The sequence below is a fragment of the Camellia sinensis genome, chromosome 1 (assembly GCF_055761805.1).
Source record: "Camellia sinensis isolate YWXY chromosome 1, ASM5576180v1, whole genome shotgun sequence".
Classification (NCBI taxonomy): Eukaryota; Viridiplantae; Streptophyta; class Magnoliopsida; order Ericales; family Theaceae; genus Camellia; species Camellia sinensis.
Window position 1 is genome coordinate 4000389 of NC_138961.1, and position 26792 is coordinate 4027180.

Here is a 26792-nt window from a genome sequence, read left to right on the forward strand (position 1 = left end):
CTCGATACATATATGTATGTATATATATAGATAAGCAAATTCGCATGATCTCTGGTTCGTGTTCGTCAATGTTGTTATAGTTCTTTATTTTGTAATAAATTTTGTTTGTTTGATATTGATTTTATGATTTTTGTATGTGATATAATATAATGATTTTGATTTTTTTTATTTTGTTTGTTGTATAGTGTAATGTATTTTGAATTTGTAAATTGGAATTGTGAATTCTGAAGTTTTGATACTGATATATTATAACTATATAATTTTCTAGTTTGGATTCTATGATCAATTGTTTACTGGTTTGTGATTTGTAATATGGAAGGGTGTTTCATGTTAATGTGTAAATACAGTAAGTCTTGTGCTCTTATTAAGATTAGTAAGGGATGTAGTTATCATGAAGTTATTGAGAAAATATGTGTGAAGTTCAAGGAGTTGAGTGTTGGTAACTTTTGTTTGTTTTTCTCTATTTCTGGATATTCGAATTGTATTGTTGAATGTAATGATGATTTGGGAAATATGATGTCAATGGTAGCTTCTAGTGGTTCTCATGTTGTTGTTGTTATTATGGGTAATAGGAGAATTGTGAAGGTTGATGATAATTCTTCTAGGATTGATTTTGTAATTTGTGTGAGTCTTTGGTTAACGATTGTAATGATTTTGGTGGTTTGTTGTCTGCTAGTTGGAAGGGGATTATACACAATGTTGGTCAAGAATTTGACGGTAGAGTACCGACGTTCCGTATTGCGTTGGCTAAGTATGCAGTTGAGTGTGGTTTTGCAGTGAATTATTTGAAAAATAATGCAACAAGAGTAATTGTTGAATGTATGATGAAGTCGACTACGAGTTATAAATGGTTTGTGCATGGAAGGGTGTTGATGAATTCCGACATTTTTTTTATTATGAAGTTGGATAATGTGCATACTTGTGGGGTTGTTGCTTGTAGATCTTGTAGCAAAATGTTTGGTTCTAGACTTGTCTCTGATATTGTGCATAATGATATTAGTAATAATCCGTTGACTCATCCTTTCAAAATTTAAAAAAAGTTGAAAAAACAATATGGTATAGATGTTTTCTGATCGAATTGCATGGTTAGGAGTTGATAAGGCAAGAGGTGGCTATTTGGTGATTTTGCATCTTCTTTTGACCAACTTCAATGGTACCTTGAGACGAGTATAAGAACGAATCCCGGAAGTATGTTTGAATTAGATGTGATGAAAGTAGTGGGTGTTTACGGAGGTTGTTTATGGCATTTCATGGATGTTTGTATGGACTTTAATTTTGTCGTCCGTTATTGTTTGTTGATAATGCATTCTTGAAAGGGCGTTATAAGGGGCATTTGCTTGTAGCAATGGTAATCAAGGTATATATTTATTTGAGGTAAATTACACTGATACCTCATAAGGTTTATGTTTATTACAGTTCCCCCCTCATCTTTTGGAAATTACATCTCCCTCCCTGAGGTTTAAAGTTTCATTACAGATTCTTCCCTCAGCAATTTAATTTGTTTAAATACCAATTTTGCCCTCACTGGGTAAATTACATTGACGCCCCTCACATTTTAGAAATTACAATCCTCTCATTAAGGTTTAAGGTAGAATTACCAATTGCCCCCTCGGTTAGTATTAGTTAGAAAAAAAATTCATTGAAAAAAAAAATTAATTGGGAAAAAAAATTATTTGAAAAAAAATTGTTAGTAAAATTTTTAAATTTTTGTTTAAAAAGTAATGTAAACTTATTTTTTGAATTTACGTTTTTTCCTCAAATTTACAAACTGAGACAACAATTTATAAACCAAAAAAATTATCAAACAAGTTTTTATGACAGTTTTTAAAATTTTAGTAAATATAAATTGAAAACTGAAAACGAAATGGTTACCAAACAGGCCTTCGATGGTAACAATGTCGCAAAATTAACAAATAATTAAATAAGTTACTAACGTAAGAAATGATCTATCAAAGATTCTTAGGTTATGTATGGTTTGATTTTTAGAATTTTTTTTTTAAATTAAAAATTAATTTGGTTAAGAAATAAAAAATAAAAAATAATTATCATTTAAGGGTAAAAAAAATTATCATTTTAACTTTTGGGCAAGTTATATACACACGTATAGTTGCTTCAATTTAATTTGTAAAAAATTATTTATAATCACTCGAAAGATAAAAATTATATAAAAATGATAATTATTATTTTTTTCTTAACCAAAATTATATTTAAAAAAATCCAACTATCTTCCCAAACACAAAAATTTTAGCTTGCTAAAATACTCAAAAAACTAAAATAACCTACTAAAATAGCAACTTCCCAAACACCCACTAGTTTTCGACTCATGTATGCACGGGTTTTATTTTAAATTTTAATTTTAAAAAAATGTTGAGATTTGTATATAGACAAATGTATAAAAATACGTTTAATGTATGAATTTCTAATTTTTTTTGTATATTATTTGATTTTTAACGAACGTATAATGAACCGTCATTAGCAAGACTCTTAATTTTATCAAAGATTGTGTTTTAAAATTAGTTTTGTGTAAATATGTATGAATAATTGGTTACAATATTAATAAATAAGAAATTATGAAACTTCATATAATAGTTGCACATAAAAATATAAAAGTACATATAAATTAAAATTAAAAATTTGTTCATAAAAAGTATCAACAAATAAAACTTATACAAAAGTTTAAAATATATATATACATTTTTTTTTTTTCTAACTAAAAAAAGAGAAAATTCCAATAAGAACTTCATACACTAATTAGTATACTAATTGTTATATATAACATTACTCATATTATATTGCTAACCCTCTTTGTTATATTAACTCAACACATTTTTTTATGTTGAAATTGTTTTAAACACTACATTTATTTTCAATCATTAGATTGGTGCTTTTGACTCCTTTGACATGTTAAAATGCATTATAATCATTTCAATCATAAGAGGTTGTAGTTGAAGAGAGTGGATTGGACTGATTAAGGGTTAAAAATCCTTTATCCTTTCTATGGACAAAAAATATATTTTACATTTTTTAATATTTAGTACAATGTAAAATAAAAATCAAAGAAAAATATTTTTTTATGATCAATAGAATAAAAATATTTTTCGAATTAAAATTTTACTATTATAATCACATTTTCCCACCACTAACACCTCCACAATCACACCACCACCACCACAGCAACAATCACCAACTCCGTCGCCATCGCCACACCACCAACTTCACTTTCACCTTTGTCCCACCGCAACAAACATAAAAATTATAAATTTACGGCCATATTATGAGCATATAAAGATTTTGAGGGTTTTAGAATTTGCATTGCCACCCCCACATCACCACACTTTCACCACCCTCACCCACTTCCTCCACCCCTTTCCCACCGCCTCCATTTCTTTCTCTCCTATTCCAGTGCGTCCCCTCCATCACAGCCTCCCTTGTGAGTCACCATCTCTCCAACCATCACCACTTTTCTTTCTCTAACAAAATTTCCTAAACCCTCCCCAAAAAACAAATAATATAAAAATAAAAAAATAAAAATGCATCTATGGTTGTGCATAGTTGACTATTCAACATTGTAAAAATTAATTGAGCTCTGCCAACAAGTGTGTAACATATCCAGGATGAATTCTGAAGATTATTACAGGGTTAGGCTGTTGGGCATGCAACATATTTTTACATACACAAAAACAACCTGTCCAATCTCAGCTAACCGGAAGCTTATTGCAAGCAACATTTATCTATCTGCTTAACCATAACACGATATTTTAAATTACAAAGCATTTCACAAGACATGAAATATAATGGCAAACATCTCTCACATGCACACCCTAATTTAGCCAGAGCAAGAAAATTTTGGCTCATTCCAGTTCCTTTAGATATAAATCACACAAATTATATAAATATTAATATATCACACCAAACTCTAACTAGCAAACCTACTTAAAATGAAGCATTGGTTGAACTGGATAATTACTCCATCCATAGATACAATAGTCTCCGATCAGATGCATAATTTATAGATTTCAGTGTGGTTCAAACATTCATGAAGTAGTTGCGAACAACATCACAACATTTAGTAGCCTATTTAAATTGGGGACAATTGTTGCGCATGAATTCACACATCATTTCTTTCTCGCTAAGGCACTGCGTGATTGAAGAAAAGGAAAAACAAATGTTATAACTCTGGACAACCTCATGATTATGTAACACTAACAACTTGTTTAGTAAAAACACAATCGATAATTTAAATAATTAGTCCATGTTATTCATTCTCAAGTAGAAAAAGCAAGAAACGGTTATTTATATCACGTGTACAAATATCTACAAGCTCCTAAAATAAACACAATTTACCTTCTTGTACATCTCATAAGATATTCTGCAGTATCGAGGGTCCTTTTCCCTTTCATGCCACAAGTAATCTATAGGACGGTCAAAACCTGCAGCAGTTGCCTTTTTCTGGAGAGATTCCTTATATTCTGCATTAAAAAGCAAGATCCAACACAATTCAACCATGTATATAACAAATTTTCTTGGGTTAAATTACAAATATACCACTGAGGTCTATCAAAAGTACAAATTTTCTCATAATTTGACAAATTTCAAATATCCCCTGTCAACGATTGTCTCTTAAATTAATAGAATTAATAGATAATGTAAATTACCTAATTACCCTCCAATACCTAAATAAATTTACCCTAATACCTACACATCCTTCCTCCATTATGCAAACCCATGTCCATCCTCATCCACTCTCCTTTGCCACCCCCACCCCTTCGCATGCTTCACCGACACCCTTTTGCAGCCATGGACAAGAAGAGCTGGAACAATTGCCCTCTATATTAGCTTCTCTCTCAACTTGTCCTCAATCCCCCTTTGTTACTTTTCATTTTCTCCCACTTTATCACACCACCATCCACAATTGGCTTAACACATACTATTTTCTCATGAGATGAAGTTGTTGGAACCTAAATGGCACAGACACAGATGCACCAACATTCCAATTTTCCAAAAATGTAGAACGCGACATTTTTTAAAAACGTTAAAATTTTACATTTTTTACAAATTTATTATGTGTCATATACAGTGTTTTAAAAGGCGCGCGTAAATGCGAGGCAAAATGAGGCGCACCCTTGCGCTTCAAACTGGTCAAGGCGAGGCGCAGGCACGGATTTTTTTTTCGAGGCGTGATGCGTGGCCTTCATGGGCTTTACTTATTTTTTTATTCCAACTGTTGATTAAGTGCTTTTCATTTCTTGTTTGAACTGCAAACTAGAAGCTTAGTTGTTTTGAACTTTATGTGGATGATCTTGAAACTTTAGGTTTTTGGTGCATAAGAATGTAATACTTTATATCTTTTGTTGGATATTATATTTCTAATTTTTAGAAGATTGAATGTTATGTTTATCAATCATTTGTAATGGTGAAGCTTGCTTTGTTATTTTTGGAATTCTATATATATTTGTTATGTTGAAAAATTTGCCAATTTAATAATTTTGCTTTTGTTCTGCTATTGCGCCTCACCTTGGTGAGGCACACACCTCGCCTCGCACCTCACACTTAGGCTATAGAAGACCTTATCACCTCGGTGCGCATAGAGCCTTTTAAAACACCGGTCATATATACAAATAATTTATTCAAAGAATTAAAAAAATATAACATAACTCTAATTATAATTAAAAAAAAAAACAATACATTTCATAGTTTGAATATCAAGATATCATTCACATGAGAATTATATAATAACGAATGCAGAACACTGTTATATAAAGGGGTTCATCACGTAGAACTTGAAGAAGCAATGCAATAAACGTCACCAAAAGTGTTTGCATTGTGTTGGTTAAATGTCTGATATTATAAATGTAATTTTTAATTAAAACAAGATGAAGTGTCAGACACACTTTTAGGAGTATCCAAAGCGTCTCGGTGTTAGACAAAACACGCTTGTTGGTGACTAGTTTGGTGTGGGTTTGAGCAAGAAGTGAGTGCATTTTGGCAATGAGGTTAAAGATGCACACCAAGAACACGCTTCAGTCAATGGTAGACGCAAAAATCTCGTTTAGGGGGGCCAAATTATATATACAGTAAAAAATTGACTACGAAATTTATTCTATTAAATTCTTACCAAAGTTTAGTATTGTTTCATTTGGCTCTTCTAGGAAAGTGGTTGTGGCGGTTTGGGATAGAAAGGGAGCAGTTGTGGAGAAAAGTGGTGGAGGCTAAATATGGGTTAGGATGGGGGGGATTGGAGTACAGGGGAGGTGAAGCAATCACACGGGCAGAGTTAATAAAAGGGATTTGGTTAGGTCAGGAGGAATTTTGGAAGAGGGTTTGTTTTAAAGAAGGGATGGGGGATCGACTTCGGTTTTGGAGGGATCAATGGTGTGGAGAGTTGGCCTTGGAGGTAAGGTTCTCATTTTTCGCATTGCGGTTGACTGGGAGGCAACGGTGGCCTCCTGTGTACAAGTGCAAGGGTTGGAGGTGGTGTGGAATGTCAGATTGCGACGTGATGTGTAGGATTGGGAGCTGGACCAGCTGCTGGATTTGTTGGGCTTTTTGTATGGCCTTCGGTTTGGGAGGGTTGGAGAGGATTGTTTGAGTTAGGATGGCCCGAAGACCAAAGGGGTTTTTTCGGTGTATTCTTTCTATCATATGCTTACGGGAGGGGCTAGGGTGCCATTCCCATGGAAGAGTGTTTGGGTGGCAGGTTGTCTGTCCAAGGTTGCTTTCTTTGTGTAGACATCATTGTTTGATAAGTGAACTAGTGTTGCATGTGTTGAGGGGCTGAGGAAACAGTGGATCATTTGCTTGTATATTGCCTAGTTGCTTCACGTCTTTGGATGTTTATTGTCATTATTTTTTGTTTGGTTTGGGTCAACCAGTGTCGGTGTTGGCGGTTTTACAAAGTTGGGCTGGGGGTAGGGTTGGGAGGCGGCATCGGAAAGCATAGAAGTTGGCTGGACATTGTTTGATGTGGTTGATTTAGTTGGAGTGAAATAGATGGGTTTTTATGGGAGAGATACGTTCGGTGGCATGGTTGGAACAACGTTTGTTCACTGTGTTGCATAGCTGGATATCATTATCAATTGATCCGAATGTGCTATCTTTGTTGACTTCGTAGAGGATTTGATTCAGTAGTTGTTTTGATGCTCTTGTGGAGCTGTTTTGTGTTGCTCATGTATATGTGTTTGGTTGGCTAGTCTTTTAGTTGGTTTTGTATTATTTGCATCATCTTCATGTTTTTTCAATAAAGTTTGCTTATTTATCAAAAAAAATACTTCTAAGAATAAGAATTGAACATTATTATTATATTCGCAAAAAAAAAAAAAAATTCAAACAATAAATACTTGACATTTATGAAACAAAAAGTATGTACAAAATAAAAAAATAAAAATAATAACATATATTAAATACTTTATCACAATGATCATAGCCATATTGGTCGTAGTAGCTAACACCAACTTGAGTCATCAAATACCAATTTGGTCATAACTAAAGTCACTACAATAAGTCGTAACTAAAATCACTTTTACACATAATCAAACATAATAATGAGACTTAACCAATTTTTATTTAATACTTTGTTAGCCTCACTAAGACAATGGCCTATAACTAAAAACCATGATGACTCGTAACCAACACCAATTTAGACCATAATTAGCATATGGTATACACCACGTGTATTGCATCATAACCCTAACTAAAGCAAATTGAGATTTTTGAGGGGCCAACTGTTTACCAGTTATAAAACCAAGAGCAAATATGACATATTTTACAATAATTTTAAAATGTTTGAAGAGGCTTGGAAGATACTTGCCAAAAGTTCGATACATTGTCTCACAAGGATGTAGCCTCACTGGTGTTTGCAATTTGCAATCATTAACAGAGTTGTATATGAATTTATATGGAAGTATATAATAATGAAAATAAAATGAAAAAGTCATTTCTTTTCCTAATAGGGTGTGGTTGAGGGAGGCAGAGATGAAGAAAGGAAGAGAATAGGAAAGACAGAGAGAGAAAGGGGCAAAGTGTTTAGGTATGTCAAACACTAAAATTGCTAACATCATCTACTTTTGCAAGTTGACCTAAAGGTTGCCTAACAAAGAATTGTCATGTGATTTGAAACATCGAGAGGCAGTATTTATTTTCTAGAACCTCAAGGGGTATATTTATAACTTTCAAAACATTTTCTAAATAAAAATAAAATGAATAAACATAAATCAACACCACTATAGAAGTTTGAAAGCTTTAATTGGAAAATGAAATAAACAGTAACAAGAAATCAAAATGTTAAACTTACCCTTTAGATGTTGTTCCCATCTTTAAGCACCTAAGATTGGAGGGGGGGGGGAGAACCCGTAAATAACTGAAATATGACATCTATAAAGATCAACAAGGTAAAATTAAGCTACTTGTGCCATCAAACAAATGTTGATGACTTAGAGCATGAGAAATACAGCATACGGTGTTAACATTAATATTCTTACACTTAACCACTTAATCTCAGACAAATATTCTTACATCAGACAGATAGAAGTACATGACACACACAAAATGCACAATTATCACACAATTTCACTTAACCACTTAATTAGCATTCTTAATCACAAATTAGTAACTAATCACGGAGTGGGGTTATTACAATTAGCAAGGCTATATGAGGTGCGTTGGTACTCCAATCGTCGGATTGTTCAACCGGAGGCGCATAAAACAATTCGTAATCGTTCTTTAATTCCTAACTCAAGTCCCTTGCCTATTAAAATACTTAGTCCCGCTAAACTCCAGGATAGAAGAAGCAAAGGTTTATGTTTCAATTGTAAAGAAAAGTTCAGCCCAGGACATCAGTGTAAAAAATTATTTCTCATTGAAAGGAGTTGGTCAGATGAGGAGGATGATGATGTAGACATGAAGGTGATAGAACTTAAGGAAAATAAAGAAACTCTACGAATTTCACTTCATGCAATCTATGGTGCACGAGCTCCACAAACCATGAAGGTGCGAGGTCGGATCGGCCAACATCAAATAACACTTTTGATTGATTCAGGAAGTACTCATAATTTTTTGAATAGTAAGGTTGCCCGTAAGCTTGGTGTTTCACCTAACTCCGCGGGAAGATTTGAAGTTGTCATTGCTAACGGAGAAAAGAATAGCAGCGCTGGCCGTTGTAAGGAAATTTTCACAATTATTCAAGGTGATCGTAGTACACCAGATTACTTATTGCTTCCATTAAAAGGGTGTGATGTTGTTCTTGGTGCCCAATGGTTGAGTACGTTGGGACTTATTATCTAGGATTTCTCTAAGCTGCAAATGAAGTTTTGTCATGAGGGAAAAGAGGTGGTTTTTACTGGCTTAGCTGCTCCAAAAAACAAGGTCGTGAGTGAGAAGGAAATCACCAAAGAATTTAGAAAAAAGAAGACAGGAGCTCTGTTGCAGATTTGTTTTCTCTCAACGCAGACCACACAAGGTAACCTCTCAACACAATTGGATTTGGAATTAAATACACTAAAGTTGCAGCAAATTTTGAGCTTTTATCAAGATGTGTTCAAGGAGCCCCATTGATTGCCTCCTCCTAGGACCCATGACCACAAAATTCCTTTGAAGCAAGGAAGTGAAGCAGTTAGCATGAGACCATATAGATACCCTCATTATCAAAAAAATGAGAATGAAAAATTGGTGGCTAATATGCTAAACTCTGGGGTGATCTGACTAAGTCAAAGTCTTTACTCTTTCCCAGTATTGTTGGAGGCTCTATGTTGATTATAGAGGCTTGAACCAGATTACCATTAAAGATAAATTCCCTGTACCAATTATCGATGAATTGTTAGATGAACTCCATGGGGCAAAATTTTTTATCAAATTGGATCTAAGATCTGATTAACACCAAATAAGGGTGTATCCTAAAGACATCACTAAGACAGCATTTCGAACACATCAAGGACATTATGAGTTCCTCGTAATGCCCTTTGGCCTAACCAACGGCCCCTCTACCTATCAATCCTTGATGAATGAGATATTCAAGATCTACCTCCATAAGTTCATCCTTGTATTTTTTGATAATATTCTAATTTACAGTAAATCATGGGATGAGCACATGAAGCATCTTGATATTACTTTAAATATTTCGAAAACTAACCAGTTATTTGTGAAAAAAGAGAAATGCACATTTGCTCAACAGGAAGTCAAATACTTGGGCCATGTAATAACCACTAAAGGTGTTGCGGCGAACTCTGAAAAAATTGTTGCTATAATGGCCTAAGCCAAAAACGGTTAAGGCATTAAGGGGTTTCCTTGGATTGACCGGGTATTACAGGAAGTTTATTGAAAACTGGCAGGATTGCTAGACCCCTAACTTAGATGTTAAAAAAAGGGTGTTTTGAATGGAATTCCTTGACAAAAAAATCCTTCGAAGAACTAAAACAAGCAATGACCCGAGTGCTTGCGTTGGCCCTTCTAGATTTCAACCATCCATTTACAGTCGAATGTGATGCATCGAGATCTGGTATTAGAGGGGTTCTCATGCAAAACAAGAGACCCATTGCATTTTTCAACTGTGCTTTGCAAGGTAAAAAATTACTTTCATTTACCTATGAAAAAGAGATGTTGGCACTAATTCTTGCAGTGCAAAAGTGGAGGCCATATTTATAGGAAATGAAGTTCATTGTTTGAACAGATCAGCGTAGTCTCAAGCATTTATGGGAACAAAGGATCACCACTGTAGTACAAGAGAAGTGGTTGGTGAAATTGATGGGGTTTGACTTCACCATCGAATATAAAAAGGGGAATGAGAATTGTGTGGCTGATGCACTTTTACGTAGAGACGAGGTAGGCCAATTACTTGCTTTGTCGGCGCTGATCCCTACATGGATGGAGTCAATAAAAAAAGAGGTCGGTAACCACCCTAGCGTGCAACGATTAGTTAAGCCATGCCAACAAGGAGAAGCTATTGGGCCATGGGACTACAAAGAAGGTATCCTTTACTTCAAGAATAAGATTTATTTAGCAGTTGATTCTACTTTGATTCCTCTTATTGTTAAGGAGATGCATTCTAGTACTCATGAAGGGTATCACAATACTTTGCAAAGAATAAGGTCAGTTTTTTATTGGCAAGGCATGAGAAATTTTCTATGAGAGTATATCACAAGTTGTGAAACTTGCCATAGGCACAAAGGAGAGAATCTCAAGCCTGCTGGATTCTTACAACCACTTCCAATTCCTACGCAAGTGTGGACAAATATATCAATGGACTTTGTGGAAGGTCTGCCTAACTCAAAGGGGAAGTGTGTTATTTTTGTAGTAGTTGATCGGCTCTCCAAATTTGCACACTTATTCCTCTCTCTCATCCATACTCTACTGCCTCAATAGCTCAGGTTTTTTTTCAACAAATCTTTAAATTGTATGGCATGCCTAAAAGCATCGTATGTGATAGAGATGCCACTTTCACTAGCATTTTTGGAGAGAGCTTTTTAACTTGCAGGGAACCAACTTCAACTTTAGTTCCGCAAACTGACAGGCAAACCGAAGTGGTCAATCGAACAATCGAGATGTATCTTCGTTGTTTCACAAGTCATAGGCCGAAAGAGTGGGTTCGCTGGATTCCTTGGGCTGAGTACTGTTACAACACCAGCACACATTCTCCTACCAAGCGAACCCCTTATAAGATCGTGTTTGGCAAACCTCCACCCACACTTCTATCATATGTTCCAGGCACTTCACAAGTAGAGGCTGTGAATCAAGAGTTGCGAGATAAAGAGCCAGTTATCAAGGAGTTACTAGACCGATTGAATGAGGCTCAACAGCGAATGAAGGAGTTCTATGATGCTCACAGAACTGACAGAAGTTTCAATGTTGGAGATTTTGTATATCTCGAGTTGCAACCATATAGGCAAGTGTCCTTAGCCCTTCGAAGAAATCTCAAGCTATCGCCCAAATATTATGGACCCTTTGAAATTCTTGATAAAATTAAACCAGTGGCATACAAGCTCAAACTACCAGAAAACTCAAGGCTTCATCTGGTGTCCCATGTCTCTTTGCTGAAAAAGAAGGTGAGGATGAATGTAGAAACTTTGGATTCTCTTCCCATCATTCCTGAAGAGAGTAATACAATTGTCCCTTTGCAGAAAGCCATCCTCAATCAGCGAAAGAAGAAAAACAGAGAAGAAGTTTTGGTTCATTGGCAAGGATTGTCACCTTCCGACGCCACATGGGAAAATTTAGCTGAGTTCTGTTTGCGAGCAAGACTTTAGTTGCAATAAATTAGTTGAATAAGTCTTTACTTGACATTAGGAGAATTTAAATTTCATATTCATGTTTATCAGATTTTCTGTTAGGTTATTCCTATTTTGTTGGGTTGTTCCAAGTTTAGTGAGATAGTGGGTTTGTTCCTATTTTAGTGTGATATTGGATGTTGACCTTTAGCAGATTAGTTCACTTTATTCCTATTTATTGTACTGATCTCAGTTGGAAATAATCATCCAGAATTTTATTCCACACTTGTGTGATACCCATTTTCTTTTTGATTTCCCTGTTCCTAACTCTCTTCCAGCAACTCTGTTTTTCTTTGTCTTTCCTTCCTAGCAAAAATAGGTAAACAGAAGAACAAGAACACCAGCTCTGCTACAGCCGCACATAACAGTATATTCATGTTGATAATTTTGGGCCTTCGACATGTAATCAGTCAATGAATTCTCTTTGTGGGTGAACTGAAGATATATTTTTAGAGTGAGAGGCAAAGATTTTGGAGAGAAATAAATGGTTGTGGGATGGGTTTGGTGATTGGGGTGGCGGGGGAGGACGGATGGTACCATGGGTGAAATTTGGCCTAAAATAATATTTGGAACCATGTCACATAAAATTTAATCAAAACAAATTCATGACATTACCTATCCAACTTGGACGTTTGACAATCATACTGGTAGTATTGTTATCTGAGACTTTAATACTACAACTTACGCTGTATTTAGTTGGAGGATTTGAGAAGAGATTTGGAAAGGAAAAGGGAAAAGTTAGTGTCAGGCAGTAAATTGTGTGTCAAAAAAAAATCCTGTGACACTTTGTAATAAGACAGCAGACTTCTTTTTAAAAATTTATACAATTTAAAAAGCAACTATTAATATGACAATTTGGAAATCAGGACTTGTAAACAATCAAATAAGAAAATTACAGATAAGAATTCTCGACAAAGAGCCAGATGAATAGATGCATAGTTAATAAAGATGTAATAGTTTAATTAATATGAAAATGAAGAGTACAATAGCTTAATTCATGTGAAGATGAAAAGCTGCAAATCAACCACGGAAAGAGAATGAGATACTGCCAAAAAAATAAATAAATAAAATAAAAGGACACATAACTTGGAGAAGACACATGACAGATTGTTACATGGACACGTAGCAACATTTGAAAGTTTCTAGCAAAAAGGCTAGTTTCATTGGCAAAGTTTTTTATTTGCACTTTTTGGGCTTAAAAAAAAAATAAAAATAAAATTGGTTAAAATAATTAATAAGACAAAATATCACATCAAACCTATAATCATTTTATTTTTTCTCTCACAAACATCACATCCAACTATAAAAAAATCAAACTATTTTCTCAAATACAAATTTTAGCCTCCTAAAATAATCAAAAACTAAAATAGTCTACTAAAATAGCAACTTCCCAAACACCTACTAGTTTTTGACTCATGTATGCAAGGGTTTTATTTTAAATTTTAATTTTTAAAAAATGTTAATAGTTGTATATAGAACAAATGTATAAAAATACATTCAATGTATGAATTTCTAATTTTTTTTATATGTTATTTGATTTTAACGAACGTCTAATGAACCATCATTAGCAAGACTGTTAAGTATATCAGATTGTGTTTTAAAATTAGTTTGTGTAAATATGTATGAATAATTGGTTACAATATTAATAAATAAGAAATTATGAAACTTCATATAATAGTTGCACATAAAAATATAAAAGTACATATAAATTAAAATTAAAATTTTGTTCTCAAAAAGTATCAACAAATAAAACTTATACAAAAGTTTAAAAAAAAAAAATTCTAACTAAAAAGAGAGAAAGTTCCAATAAGGACTTGGTACATTAATTAATACACTATTTAGTACATATAACATTATTCATATTATATTGCTAACCCTCTTCGTTATATTAATTCAACACATTTTTTTATATGATATTGGTGAAATTGTTTTAAACACTACATTTATTTTCAATCATTAGATTGGTACTTTTGACTCCTTAGACATGTTAAAATGCATTATAATCATTTCAATCATAAGAGGTTGTAGTTGAAGAGAATGGATTGGACTGATTAAGGGTTAAAAATCATTTCTATGGACAAAAAACATATTTTACATTTTTTAATATTTAGTACAATGTAAAATAAAAATCGATGAAAAATATTTTTTATGATCAATAGAATAAAAATATTTTTCGAATTAAAATTTTACTATTATAATCACATTTTTCCACCACTAACACCTCCACAATCACACCACCACCACCACAGCCACAATCACCATCTCCGTCGCCATCACCATACCACCAACTTCACTTTCACCTTTGTCCCGCTGCAACAAACATAAAAATTATAAATTTACGATCCATATTATGAGCATATAAAGATTTTGTGTGTATTTAGAATTTGCATTGCCACCCCCACATCACCACACTTTCACCGCCCTCACCCACTTCCTCCACCCCTTTCCTACCGCCTCCATTTCTTTCTCTACTATTCCAGTGCATCCCCTCCATCACAGCCTCCCTTGTGAGTCACCATCTCTCCAACCATCACCACTTTTCTTTCTCTAACAAAATTTCCTAAACCCTCCCCAAAAAACAAATAATATAAAAATATAAAAATAAAAATGCATCTATGGTTGTGCATAGTTGACTATTCAACATTGTAAAACTTAATTGAGCTCTGCCAACAAGTGTGTAACATATCCAGGATGAATTCTGAAGATTATTAAAGGGTTAGGCTGCCAGGCATGCAACATATTTTTACATACACAAAAACAACTTGTCCAACCTCATCTAACCGGAAGCTTATTGCAAGCAACATTTATCTGTTTGCTGAACCATAACACAATATTTTAAATTACAAAGCATTTCACAAGACATGAAATATAATTGCAGACATCTCTCACTTGCACACCCTAATTTAGCCAGAGCAAGAAAATTTTGGCTCATTCCAGTTCCTTTAGATATAAATCACACAAATTATATAAATATTAATATATCACACCAAACTCTTAACTAGCAAAACTACATAAAATGAAGCATTGGTTGAACTGGATAATTACTCCATCCATAGATACAATAGTCTCCGATCAGATGCATAATTTATAGATTTCAGTGTGGTTCAGACATTCATGAAGTAGTTGTGAACAACATCACAACATTTAGTAGCCTATTTAAATTGGGGACAATTGTTGCGCATGAATTCACAAATCGTATCTTTCTCCCTAAGGCACTGCATGATTGAAGAAAAGGAAAAACAAATGTTATAACTCTGGACAACCTCACGATTATGTAACACTAACAACTTGTTTAGTAAAAACACAATCGATAATTTAAATAATTAGTCCATGTTATTCATTCTCAAGTAGAAAAAGCAAGAAACGGTTATTTATATCACATGTACAAATATCTACAAGCTCCTAAAATAAACACAATTTACCTTCTTGTACTTCTCATAAGATATTCTGCAGTATCGAGGGTTCTTTTCCCTTTCATGCCACACGTAATCTATAGGACGGTCAAAACCTGCAGCAGTTGCCTTTTTCTGGAGAGATTCCTCATATTCTGCATTAAAAAGCAAGATCCAACACAATTCAACCATGTATATAACAAATTGTTTTGGGTTAAATTACAAATATACCACTGAGGTTTATCAAAAGTACAAATTTTCTCATAATTTGACAAATTTCAAATATCCCCTGTCAACGATTGTCTCTTAAATTAATAGAATTAATAGATAATGTAAATTACCTAATTACCCTCCAATATCTAAATAAATTTACCCTAATAACTACACCTCCTTCCTCCATTATGCAAACCCGTGTCCACCCTCATCCACTCTCCTTTGCCACCCCCACCCCTTCGCATGCTCAACCAACACCCTTTTGCAGCCATGGACAAGAAAAGCTAGAACAATTGCCCTCTATATTAGCTTCTCTCTCAACTTGTCCTCAATCCCCCTTTGTTCCTTTTCATTTTCTCCCACTTTATCATACCACCATCCACTATTGGCTTAACACATATTATTTTCTCATGAGATGATGTTGGAACCTAAGTAGCACAAACACAGATGTGCCAACATTCCAATTTTCCAAAAATGTAGAACACGACATTTTTGAAAAACGTTTAAATTTTATATTTTTCACAAATTTATTATGTGTCATATACAGTGTTTTAAAAGGCGCGCGTAAGCGCGAGGCACAACGAGGCGCACCCTTGCGCTTCAAACTGGTCAAGGCAAGGCGCAGGCACGGGTTTTTTTCCGAGGCGTGAGGCGTGGCCTTTATGGGCTTTACTTATTTTTTTATTCCAACTGTTGATTAAGTGCTTTTAATTTCTTGTTTGAACTACAAACTAGAAGCTTAGTTGTTTTGAACTTTATGTGGATGATCTTAAAACTTTAGGTTTTTTGTGCATAAGAATGTGATACTTTATATCTTTTGTTAGATATTATATTTCTAATTTTTAGAAGATTGAATGTTATGTTTATCAATCATTTGTAATGGTGAAACTTCCTTTGTTATTTTTGGAACTCTATATATATTTGTTATGTTGAAAATTTTGCCTATTTTATAATTTTACTTTTCTTCTACTACTGCGCCTCACCATGCCTCGCCTCGCACCTCACACTTAGGCTATAGAAGACCTTATCAACTCGGTGCACATAGAGCCTTTCAAAACATTGGTCATATATACAAATAATTTATTCAAAGATAATTAAAAAAATATAACATAACTCTAATTACAATAAAAAAAACAATACATTTCATAGTTTGAATATCAAGATATCATTCACATGAGAATTGCATTATAACGAATGCAGAACACTGTTATATAAAGGGGTTTATCACGTAGGGCTTGAATAAGCAATGCAATAAACGTCGCCAAAAGTGTTTGCATTGTGTTGGTTAAATGTCTGATATTATAAATTTAATTTTTAATTAAAACAAGATGAAGTGTCAAACACACTTTTAGGAGTATCCAAAGCATCTCGGTGTTAGACAAAACACGCTTGCTGGTGACTGGTTCAGTGGTGAACACATTGTGTTGTTGGTGACTAGTTTGGTGTGGGTTTGAGCAAGAAGTGAGTGCATTTTGGCAATGAGGTTAAAGATGCACGCCAGGAACACACTTCAGTCAGTGGTAGACCTAAAAATCTCGTTTAGGGGAGCCAAATTATATATACAATAAAAAATTGACTACAAAATTTATTCTATTAAATTCTTACCAAAGTTTAGTATTGTTTAATTTGGCTCTTCTAGGAAAGTGGTTGTGGCGGTTTGGGGTAGAAATGGAGCGGTTGTGGAGAAAAGTGGTGGAGGCTAAATATGGGTTAGGGTGGGGGGGATTGGAGTACAGGGGAGGTGAAGCAATCACACGGGCGGAGTTTGTGGAAAGGGATTTGGTTAGGTCAGGAGGAATTTTGGAAGAGGGTTTGTTTTAAGGTAGGGGTGGGGGATCAAGTTCGATTTTGGAGGGATCGGTGGTGTGGAGAATTGGCTTTGGAGGTGAGGTTCTCATTGATTTTTCGCATTGCGGTTGATCAGGAGGCAATGGGGGCCTCCTGTGTACAAGTGCAAGGGTTGGAGGTGGTGTGGAATGTCGGATTGCGTCATGATGTGTAGGATTGGGAGCTAGACCAGCTACCGGATTTGTTGGGCTTTTTGTATGGCCTTCGGTTTGGGGGGGTTGGAGAGGATTGTTTGAGTTGGGATGGCCCGAAGACCAAAGGGGTTTTTTCGGTGTCTTCCTTCTATCATATGCTTATAGGAGGGGCTGGGGTGCCATTCTTGTGGAAAAGTGTTTGGGTGGCAGGTTGTCCGTCCAAAGTTCCTTTCTTTGTGTAGACATAACTGTTGGTGCAAATTTTGACTATTGATAATCTGATTCGCCGTGGCCATATTTCAGTGAACTGGTGTTGCATGTGTTGTGGGGTTGCGGAAACAGTGGATCATTTGCTTGTATGTTGCCCAGTTGCTTCACGTCCTTGGATGTTTATTGTTGTTATTTTTGGTTTGGTTTGGGTTCAACCAGGGTCGGTGTTGGTGGTTTTACAGAGTTGGGCTGGGGGTAGGGTTGGGAGGCGGCATTGGAAAGCATAGAAGTTGGCTGGCCATTGTTTGATATGGTTGATTTAGTTGGAGCGAAATAGACAAGTTTTTATGGGAGAGATGCGTTTGGTAGCATGGTTGGAACAACGTTTGTCCACTGTGCTGCATAACTGGATATCATTATCAATTGATCCAAATGTGCTATCTTTGTTGACTTCGTAGAGGATTTGATTTAGTAGTTGTTTTGATGCTCTTGGGGAGCTGTTTTGTGTTGCTCTTGTATATGTATTTTGCTGGCTAGTCTTTTAGTTGGTTTTGTATTATTTGCATCATCTTGATATTTTTTCAATAAAGTTTGTTTATTTTTCAAAAAAAAATATTTAAAAGAATAAAATTGAACATTATTATTAAATTCACAACAAAAAAAAAATTCAAACAATAAATACTTTTGACATTTATGAAACAAAAATTATGTACAAAATAAAAAGATAAAAATAATAACATGCTTGTTTGGGATGTTCTAAATAAGTGCACTTTTTGACTTTTTATGAAATATGGGTTGGGTTTGAAGTGATGTGGTAGAGAGGTGATGTGACTTAAATAAAATGATGTGACTTAAATAGGATAGTGACTTTTTGACTTTTTGGCTTTTTTTTAAGATGCCAAACTTAGGCTAAATACTTTATCACACCGATCATAGCCATATTGGTCGTAGCTAACACCAACTTGAGTCATCGAATACCAATTTGGTCATAACCAAAGTCACTACAATAAGTCATAACTAAAACCACTTTTACACATAATCAAACATAATAATGAGACTTAACCAATTTTTATTTAATAATTTGTTAGCGTCACTAAGACAATGGCCTATAACTAAAAACCATGACGACTCGTAACCAACACCAATTTAGACCATAATTAGCATATGGTATACACCACGTGTATTGCATCATAACCCTAACTAAAGCAAATTGAGATTTTTGAGGGGCCAACTCTTTACAAGTTATAAAACCAAGAGCAAATATGGCATATTTTACAAGAATTTTAAAATGTTTGAAGGGGCTTGGAAGATACTTGCCAAAAGTTCGATACATTGTCTCACAAGGATGTAGCCTTACTGGTGTTCGCAATTTGCAATCATTAACAGAGTTGTATATGAATTTATATGAGAGTATATAATAATGAAAATAAAATGAAAAAGTCATTTGTTTTCCTTAAAGGGTGTGGTTGAGGGAGGAAGAGAGGGAGAATAGGAAAGACAAAGAGAGAAAGGAGCAAAGTGTTTAGGTATGTTGAAAAATAAAATTGCTAACATCATCTACTTTTGCTAGTTGACCTAAAGGTTGACTAACAAAGAATTGTCACGTGATTTGAAACATCGAGGGGCAGTATTTATTTTCTAGAACCTCCAGGGGTGTATTTATAACTTTCAAAACATTTTCCAAATAAAAATAAAATGAATAAACATAAATCAACACCACTATAGAAGTTTGAAAGCTTTAATTGGAAAATGAAATACACAGTAGCAAGAAATCAAAATGTCAAACTTACCCTTTCGACGTTGTTCCCATCTTTGAGCACCTAAGATTGCATACATGATGCATGAGGGGGGGAAAAAAACCGTAAATAACTGAAATATGACATCTATAAAGATCAACAAGGTAAAATTAGGCTGCTTGTGCCATCAAACAAATGTTGATGACTTCGAGCATGAGAAATCCAATTACAGCATACGGTGTTAACATTAATACAAACAAGCTTTTCCAAACCACCCAAAAAAAAAAAAAAAAACCCAATCAACCCAAACCAATATATATATTAAACAAAAGCCTCTAGCTGGCCACTCCTTGTCAAAATTATTGCAAGCTTCTATCTGTAAGAATTTCCAATGACAAGCTTCTAACTGAGATTTCTCGTTGGCTTATTGGAGATGGAACTTAAACTCACTTTTGGATAAGTCATTAATAGAATCTGCTACAGTGACTCATCTTTGCTTTCCTAAAAACTTAAAAGACTTTCAGATTTGAGGCCAATCAATCTTTGTAACTTTAGTTACAAGGTGATCATGAAGATCCTATCCAACAGACTAAGTTGACTTCTTCCTATCATAATCTCAACCACCACTCCCTCGTACCACTAATTCAAAACACACACACACAAAAAAAAATATATATATATTAACTAACTTACTTTAAATGTACAAGTAACCTCAAGGAAGTTGGTAGGAGAATGGTTATGGACCTGTGATGACGAGTGCACCCCTGCAGCCGCCTTAAAGACAAGTTTGGCAATAGACTGAGATCACAATTCCTAATGAACATATCAAAATCCTTCATCCTTCAAGTAACTTATCCCCACTAATCTTCTTTGAAACTACCGTAATATTAAACTTAAAGTCACCACCGACCCACCAACTGGGAGAACACAACACACAAAGAGCAACTAACTCCTCCTAGAAGAAAGCTATTAAGCTAGGATTGTTCGGGCTGCAAACACTGGTAAACCCCACTCTCTCCTAAATCTTTCCCCCCTCCTCGTCATGGTTGCTAGATTCCCCTTCCGTAAGTCCAAAGTAACTAACGGCAGCATTAGAATTGCAGCCATCAACTAGTATAAGATCCTTACAAGGAAAAAGAATATCATCTCAAGCCGCAATGCAAGCATCTCTCAGAGGATTGGAAGGTGTTAGAGATTCAGTATCAAAAATGGAAAGCAATAATGCCCCTTCAAAGCCAAGTACTCATATGATCATTCATACCCATTTGATTCGCATACATTAAGATCCATTTCAACGGTGAAAACACCATTACCATTTGTTCCCTCGTTTCCTTTTTGTATCAATCCTAATGAATGATTTTCACCTTGTTCTTGATCAAGAAGCATTGTTGAATAAAATCACTGTATCAAAGTTGGACTCTTACAACGCTGAGATCGAGTCTTTATTGTGATCATCGCCATCCAAAGACTCATCTAAGAAGTCATCAGATTCACCATAATCCCCAAATTTTGCCAATGTTTGACAACCACCAAAATATCCTTCATCAACGTCTTCCCCAAGAATTGATTGAATACCCCCGCCATCATCACAAAAATCCTCTTCATCAAGATCATCCTTCATAAAGCCTTCATGCATAACCATCAACATCTCTTTGCAACTTTTCACTAACCAGATCACCAAGCTTGAGCCATCTTTCCTGTTAAGCAACTGACGATTTCCTATTGGAGAAACACCATCAAGAAGTGTCACTTCCGACTGATCAAACCATATTGATCGAATAAAAAAGGACCATCAATAACCTTTATAACTCATAAGAAGCGTTACCCCACCTTGTCAATGGTTTAAAAGGCCAAAGTTTGCATGATTGCATGATGTCTCCACAAATATAGTTATTTTTATTTAATTAATGTAGCACACCTCTCCCCCCACCCCCAAGCCGGCAGTTTTCTTTCCATTCAAAATGTTTTGTTTATAACAAAATTACAAATTCCTAACATTATTAGCTTCAATGATTGGAGTTGATGATGTTAGAAATGAATAGACTAAGATAGTTTGGATATGTACAACGAAGTTGGTAGAGGCAACACTAAGATAGTGCAATAGGATTACTGCTAGTGGAAATGCTATGGGGAGTGGAAGACCTAGATTGACATGTGATACAATGGTGAAGAAGGATATGAATTTACTTAAGCATATGGCCCACGTAGCCGACCCCAATTGATTGGGACAAAAGGTTTCGTTTGGTTGATTTGGTTAAGTACGAAATGAGTTTCAACCTAAATCCGGATACAAAATTCCCATACACTATAAATCAATAATAATTGGCCCACATTTTTCAGCATGCATTCTCTATTGAATTACCAGAAAACCACCTAACAAGTTAGCATTAATCATAGCTTTATAAATTGGGATTCATGTCTAGTTTCCAAACCTAATCATTTCAGCCCACCATAGGTTTCTCATTTTTACTTTCTCCCTTCTTAATATTACACTGTTGTATCCATTCATCAAAAATACACCATGTTGTCTCCTCTTTGTTTCTTTATCTTTCTTTAGAAAGTAAACTTATTTAATCACAACCCAAATAGCTTGCATTACATGTTTTCTAAACTTTAAGATCCAACTTTCACCAGTCCTAATCCTGAGATTCCTTTTACCACTAATCCATCACCGCCCCCATGAGAAACCTTAATAAAGTTCATAATTGAAATTTATGCGAGCCGCTTTTTTGATAAGCAATAGTAACTATAATTTCAAAGCAAAAGCAGTCTACACTGTACAAGAACTCAAAGCAAACAAGTTTATTAACTACATTGCCTCCCAAGAAAATCAAAAATAAAATGAATCCAATAAATACAGTAAATTGGAAGGCCTACAACCATCTAATGACATCCCAAAAAAATAGTGATCAGCCGAATACGGACATGATTTTGTCAACACGTGCTACTCCCAAGAACAATCCCCAAAAAAACAAAACCTTAGAACATGGTATTTTGCGTTTTAATGGATCAAAAGTCATATTACAATAGATAAAGACACCTTAAAATACAATCCTATACAACGATTGAACCTTCTTAGCTTTCCTTTTAGAATTGGTATGGAACTCTTGGTTTGTATGAAATACAGTATAGCGTTTCTTGCATAATTAAAATGCAGAACCATCTTACAAGCACAAAGAAATCATCATTTTATTTTTTAATATTCAATGGCAAAAGTGGCACCTCACAGGAAACAATAAAGTTTATAGATATGCATACAAACCCCACTTACGTTCAACACAAGATGCCTTCGTTTTGCGAATTTTTTCACAGCGTTTGGCATCGTAACTGGTTGGAGTTGTGCTATTGCACTGCATAATAGAGAAAGGAAAAAATATTAGTACAACCACTGTACTTAAAAAGAAAATTGAAAAGGAAAACATAAAAGCTCTCCAAACACTCTTTTAGATAAAACTAAAATCTTTGCATTAGGAAAATTAAATCTTTGGATTTAAGCCATAAACCTATGACTCATCCAGGTGCAGGACAGAGAAAGGGAGAAGAACTCAAAGTCCGCCACAGCGTTTTACTCTCAAATAATATTCTTAAAACTGAATATTACAATGTCAAAACCCTAATATTTATATAACCAAAGTCTTATATTCTAATTAGGAAACCTAACCAATTAATATTCCTAGCTAACTTTATTCAATTAAATCCAAGTAAAAAATAATAACACAACTACCAATTACAATTATGGGACCAAAAAGACTTTGGACCCGTGGACTTCAACATTGGCTTCCAAATCCAATAATTGCCATCTAACCAATCAAGGGTTGCGCCACCACATCTTCAACTAAGAAAAGAGCCAACAACTACTATATCACGAATAACCATTCCCAATGACATTGAACTGTGAAAAATTGTACCTCTTCATATTCTTTGTCTACATTGTCACATGGATCTAGCTCCACCATTCCTGGAAAATTTGTCAAGTTCTTGCTTAGAGCTGATAAACTCAATATGACTGCAACATTTCTAGTAACTACAAAGACAGAGAACACAGGGGTAAAGGTAAACACGTAAACAAGACATCATAACCGTAAAATAAAACGGAAGAAAGCTAGAGAAGTTGCTGAAAGCCGATCGCCACTGCCCTTAGAAATGAAAAGCAGGGAAGTCACTAGGAGCGATCGAGCAACTTTGTTTAGTATGAGAAAAATGGTTCACACTAAACTCTTTGAACCAGAAGAAGCTGAAGAAGATTTTCCTGCAAAAGACAAGAACAAAAAATTTGAGAAGAAAAACATGGAAAGACAATATCAAAAACAATTAACCCATAACATGAATTAGTTAAACTAAACCATAAAAACATCAATTTGCAACGTAGGTTGAGCTTGTAAAAAACTTAGAAGTTCAACAAAGAACCTTTATTAAAATATATCCACAAAAACAGACTGAGAAAGAAATGTCAATGCTGAAAGTAAAACTAGTGATAAATGAAGCATAAAAAGTAACTAACAATATTTGTTTTTAATTTTTGGTTTCCAACATGCTGCAAGTTGTACACAGATGCCATGTACCTTTTGTGAGAAGATCAAAAAGACACTGAAATTTAAAAAAACCTCTACCATTTTGAGCAAATGGTTTCAGATAACAAAAAGCACAAACAGATCGAAATAGGCAAAAAAAATATAATTAAATTATGTTTAAAGCGAGATAGAAAAAGAGAGAGAGATGGCAAAAGGAAACAGATACTGACCTCCACCACGAAAAAAACGAAACATGACTCCTTATCAACAGGAAGCAAGGTTGTAAAAAATTGAATTGTTGTTTTGGGATTCTACCAGCCTAGATAGGATCATCAAATCAAGAATCGTAAGATCCTAGAAGAAATAAAATATGTATAACAATTTTTATATGATTAATGAATACTATCAAAATTCAGAGAGAATGCAATTGAATAATAAAAAATAAATTAATTAAAACTATCTTTGAAAAAACAAAATTAATCAGATAAACATTCACAAATTGACCTAAACAAACTTGAAGATTTGTGAATTATAAATGTCGGTATGAGGAGATTCATTTGTTTGCCATGTTCACTAACACTAACATTAAGCAATATGTGGTGTCCCTAAATCCGTATCCATTTTTTTTTTTTTTTTAATTTTTTTACAGTTTCTAGGCAAATCCCCTTATTTGACAATTAGGAGAATATGCGAAGAACAACCGTACCCAGTCCAGGTGGCGTGAGATTGGCCAAAGCAAAGAGCACACAAACAAGGCTGACAGGAAGGAAGGAAATTGATAATTGAATGAAGGCAAATAATTGAAGGATTAAACATTTGAAATTATAACAAACTATCAGTCTACAACAGCACAGCACATTCTTTCTCAGTTAATAGAATTGATTTAAAATGCTAATTCCATAACAACGACTCTCAGAGAAATAGACAACCTAATTCATAAGCATTGTAAATCACAACCATAACTCATTCTTCAGTAGAGGGCCAAAATTAATCATTAACAAGAAAAATAAGACCAACAAAAAAATACAGAAATTGTAATTCTATTGTTAAGAAGAGGCGGAGAAGATTGGCCTGGATCTCAAACCTAAAGGGGAAAAACCGGGAAAACAAAAATGCTGAACACGAAGAAAAAGCTATCAGCCCTAGCCCGAAAACAAAAAAACCCCCAAAAATAAGCAGCGACGTGAAGAAGAAGAAGAAGAAAAAGAAGAAGAAGAAGAGAGGTACATGAGGAGCGGAGGGTTGAATGGAAGATGTTCTTTCTTTCTCGTGTTGCTGCGATACATATACCGCCCATTTTATATTCCCCAAAAATATCCCGCTACACTTCTATTTTAGGTTTGTTACACTTCTAGGCTATAGGAACATTAGGATCGTTTGGATGTCCTAAATAAATTTTTTTTTTTTTATTTTTTAGATTAAAAAGTAGAAGAAAAAAATATGATTATTTAAGATAATTTTTTGACTTTTTATAAAAAAAATATGTATTAAAATATTATATAAAATAATAAAATTACCATTTTACAGCTACTATAATGAATTGCTTCCTCACTTTGATTGTTCAGGAAGCCAGATAGTGGGCAAGAAACAAGTATAGGAGCAGATTACCTACAATCCGAGATTGGACTAGACGTTGTTGTTCAACCCGTGGGGGCCACCATGGGTCTCGTTTTGATAATCGGAACTATTCAATATGTAGAAATTGTCAAGTATTATATGCTTGTAAAAAATCATGTTGGTCGGATATGATAGCTATCTGATCAGATTAGTTTTTTGTCAATCGTTAATTTCTTCACCGTCAATTTTTTTTTACAAAACTGATTTGATCATATAGCTATCGATATCCGATCAACGTATTTTTTACAAGCATATAATACTCTACGAGTTCTACACATTGAACGGTTTAGATTATCAAAACAGGACCCATGATGGGCCCCACGAGCCGAACAGCACCATCTTGTGCAAATTTTTTTGTACACCCACTTGACCATCACTTCAATACTGACAGTGGTTTGTACTTGGCCTATATAAAGCGGAGTTTTTTATATATATATTTTTTGTGAATAGTAATAATTTTTTACTTTTTTAGTAGCTTTTTGAATTTTTGTATTTTTTAGTGTATGTCAAACCAGGCCTTACTATGTAATCCTATGTCCTTCTAATCCCAATATATTTTTGATAGACCAATAGATCCACAATTTTTAGAGTTTTGTACCCAGAGGTCTCTTTTTTATTTCTTATTTTTTAAATGACTGTATTACTCTTTGATTTGATATATATATATATGTGTGTGTGTGTGTGTGTGTGTGTGTGAAAAATCAAATTTTAGATTGTGGATCTCGCCTATGTGAGGTTGTCTGCGATCTCGATCGCCCTCTGTGAGGTCGATCTCTTTGTGCTGTGAGGTCGATCTGTTTGTGCGATCTGAATTGTTATGTACAGGCGATCTCTGCGTACGCACTCTGTGTGTGTGTGTGTGTGTGTCTCTCTCTCT

At 34.5% G+C, this 26792-nt stretch overlaps 1 protein-coding gene across 28 annotated transcripts; it reads right to left on the reverse strand.

Moving 5' to 3' along the window:
• Positions 1-3914: 3914 nt before the first annotated feature.
• On the reverse strand, positions 3915-25677 carry LOC114297143 (uncharacterized). 28 transcript variants are annotated; one of them, XM_082870972.1, is made up of 8 exons: positions 25526-25656; positions 24529-24617; positions 24004-24036; positions 23696-23745; positions 23059-23137; positions 19842-19871; positions 15677-15801; positions 3915-4137 (listed from the first exon to the last, which is right to left on the reverse strand). In XM_082870972.1, exons 2-8 carry the CDS (start codon positions 24551-24553, stop codon positions 4075-4077), a joined length of 405 nt encoding a protein of 134 aa, XP_082727098.1. In that variant the 5' UTR covers positions 24554-24617; positions 25526-25656; the 3' UTR covers positions 3915-4074. The 28 variants fall into 28 exon arrangements, with proteins under 28 accessions (XP_082727098.1, XP_082727039.1, XP_082727014.1 ...); XM_082870913.1 differs by having other exon boundaries at positions 23696-23811; XM_082870888.1 differs by having other exon boundaries at positions 19842-19934; positions 23696-23811.
• Positions 25678-26792: the final 1115 nt, after the last annotated feature.

Excerpts from the sequence above, each read along its gene's own strand:
- LOC114297143 (XM_082870856.1), bottom strand. The coding sequence starts at position 24,553 with ATGTTTCGTTTTTTTCGTGGTGGAG. Across the intron at positions 24,037-24,528 it reads TCGTTTTTTTCGTGGTGGAG|GAAAATCTTCTTCAGCTTCT; the intron begins GTCAGTATCTGT and ends TGTCTTTTGCAG. Across the intron at positions 23,138-23,695 it reads TAGACAAAGAATATGAAGAG|TGCAATAGCACAACTCCAAC; the intron begins GTACAATTTTTC and ends TCTATTATGCAG.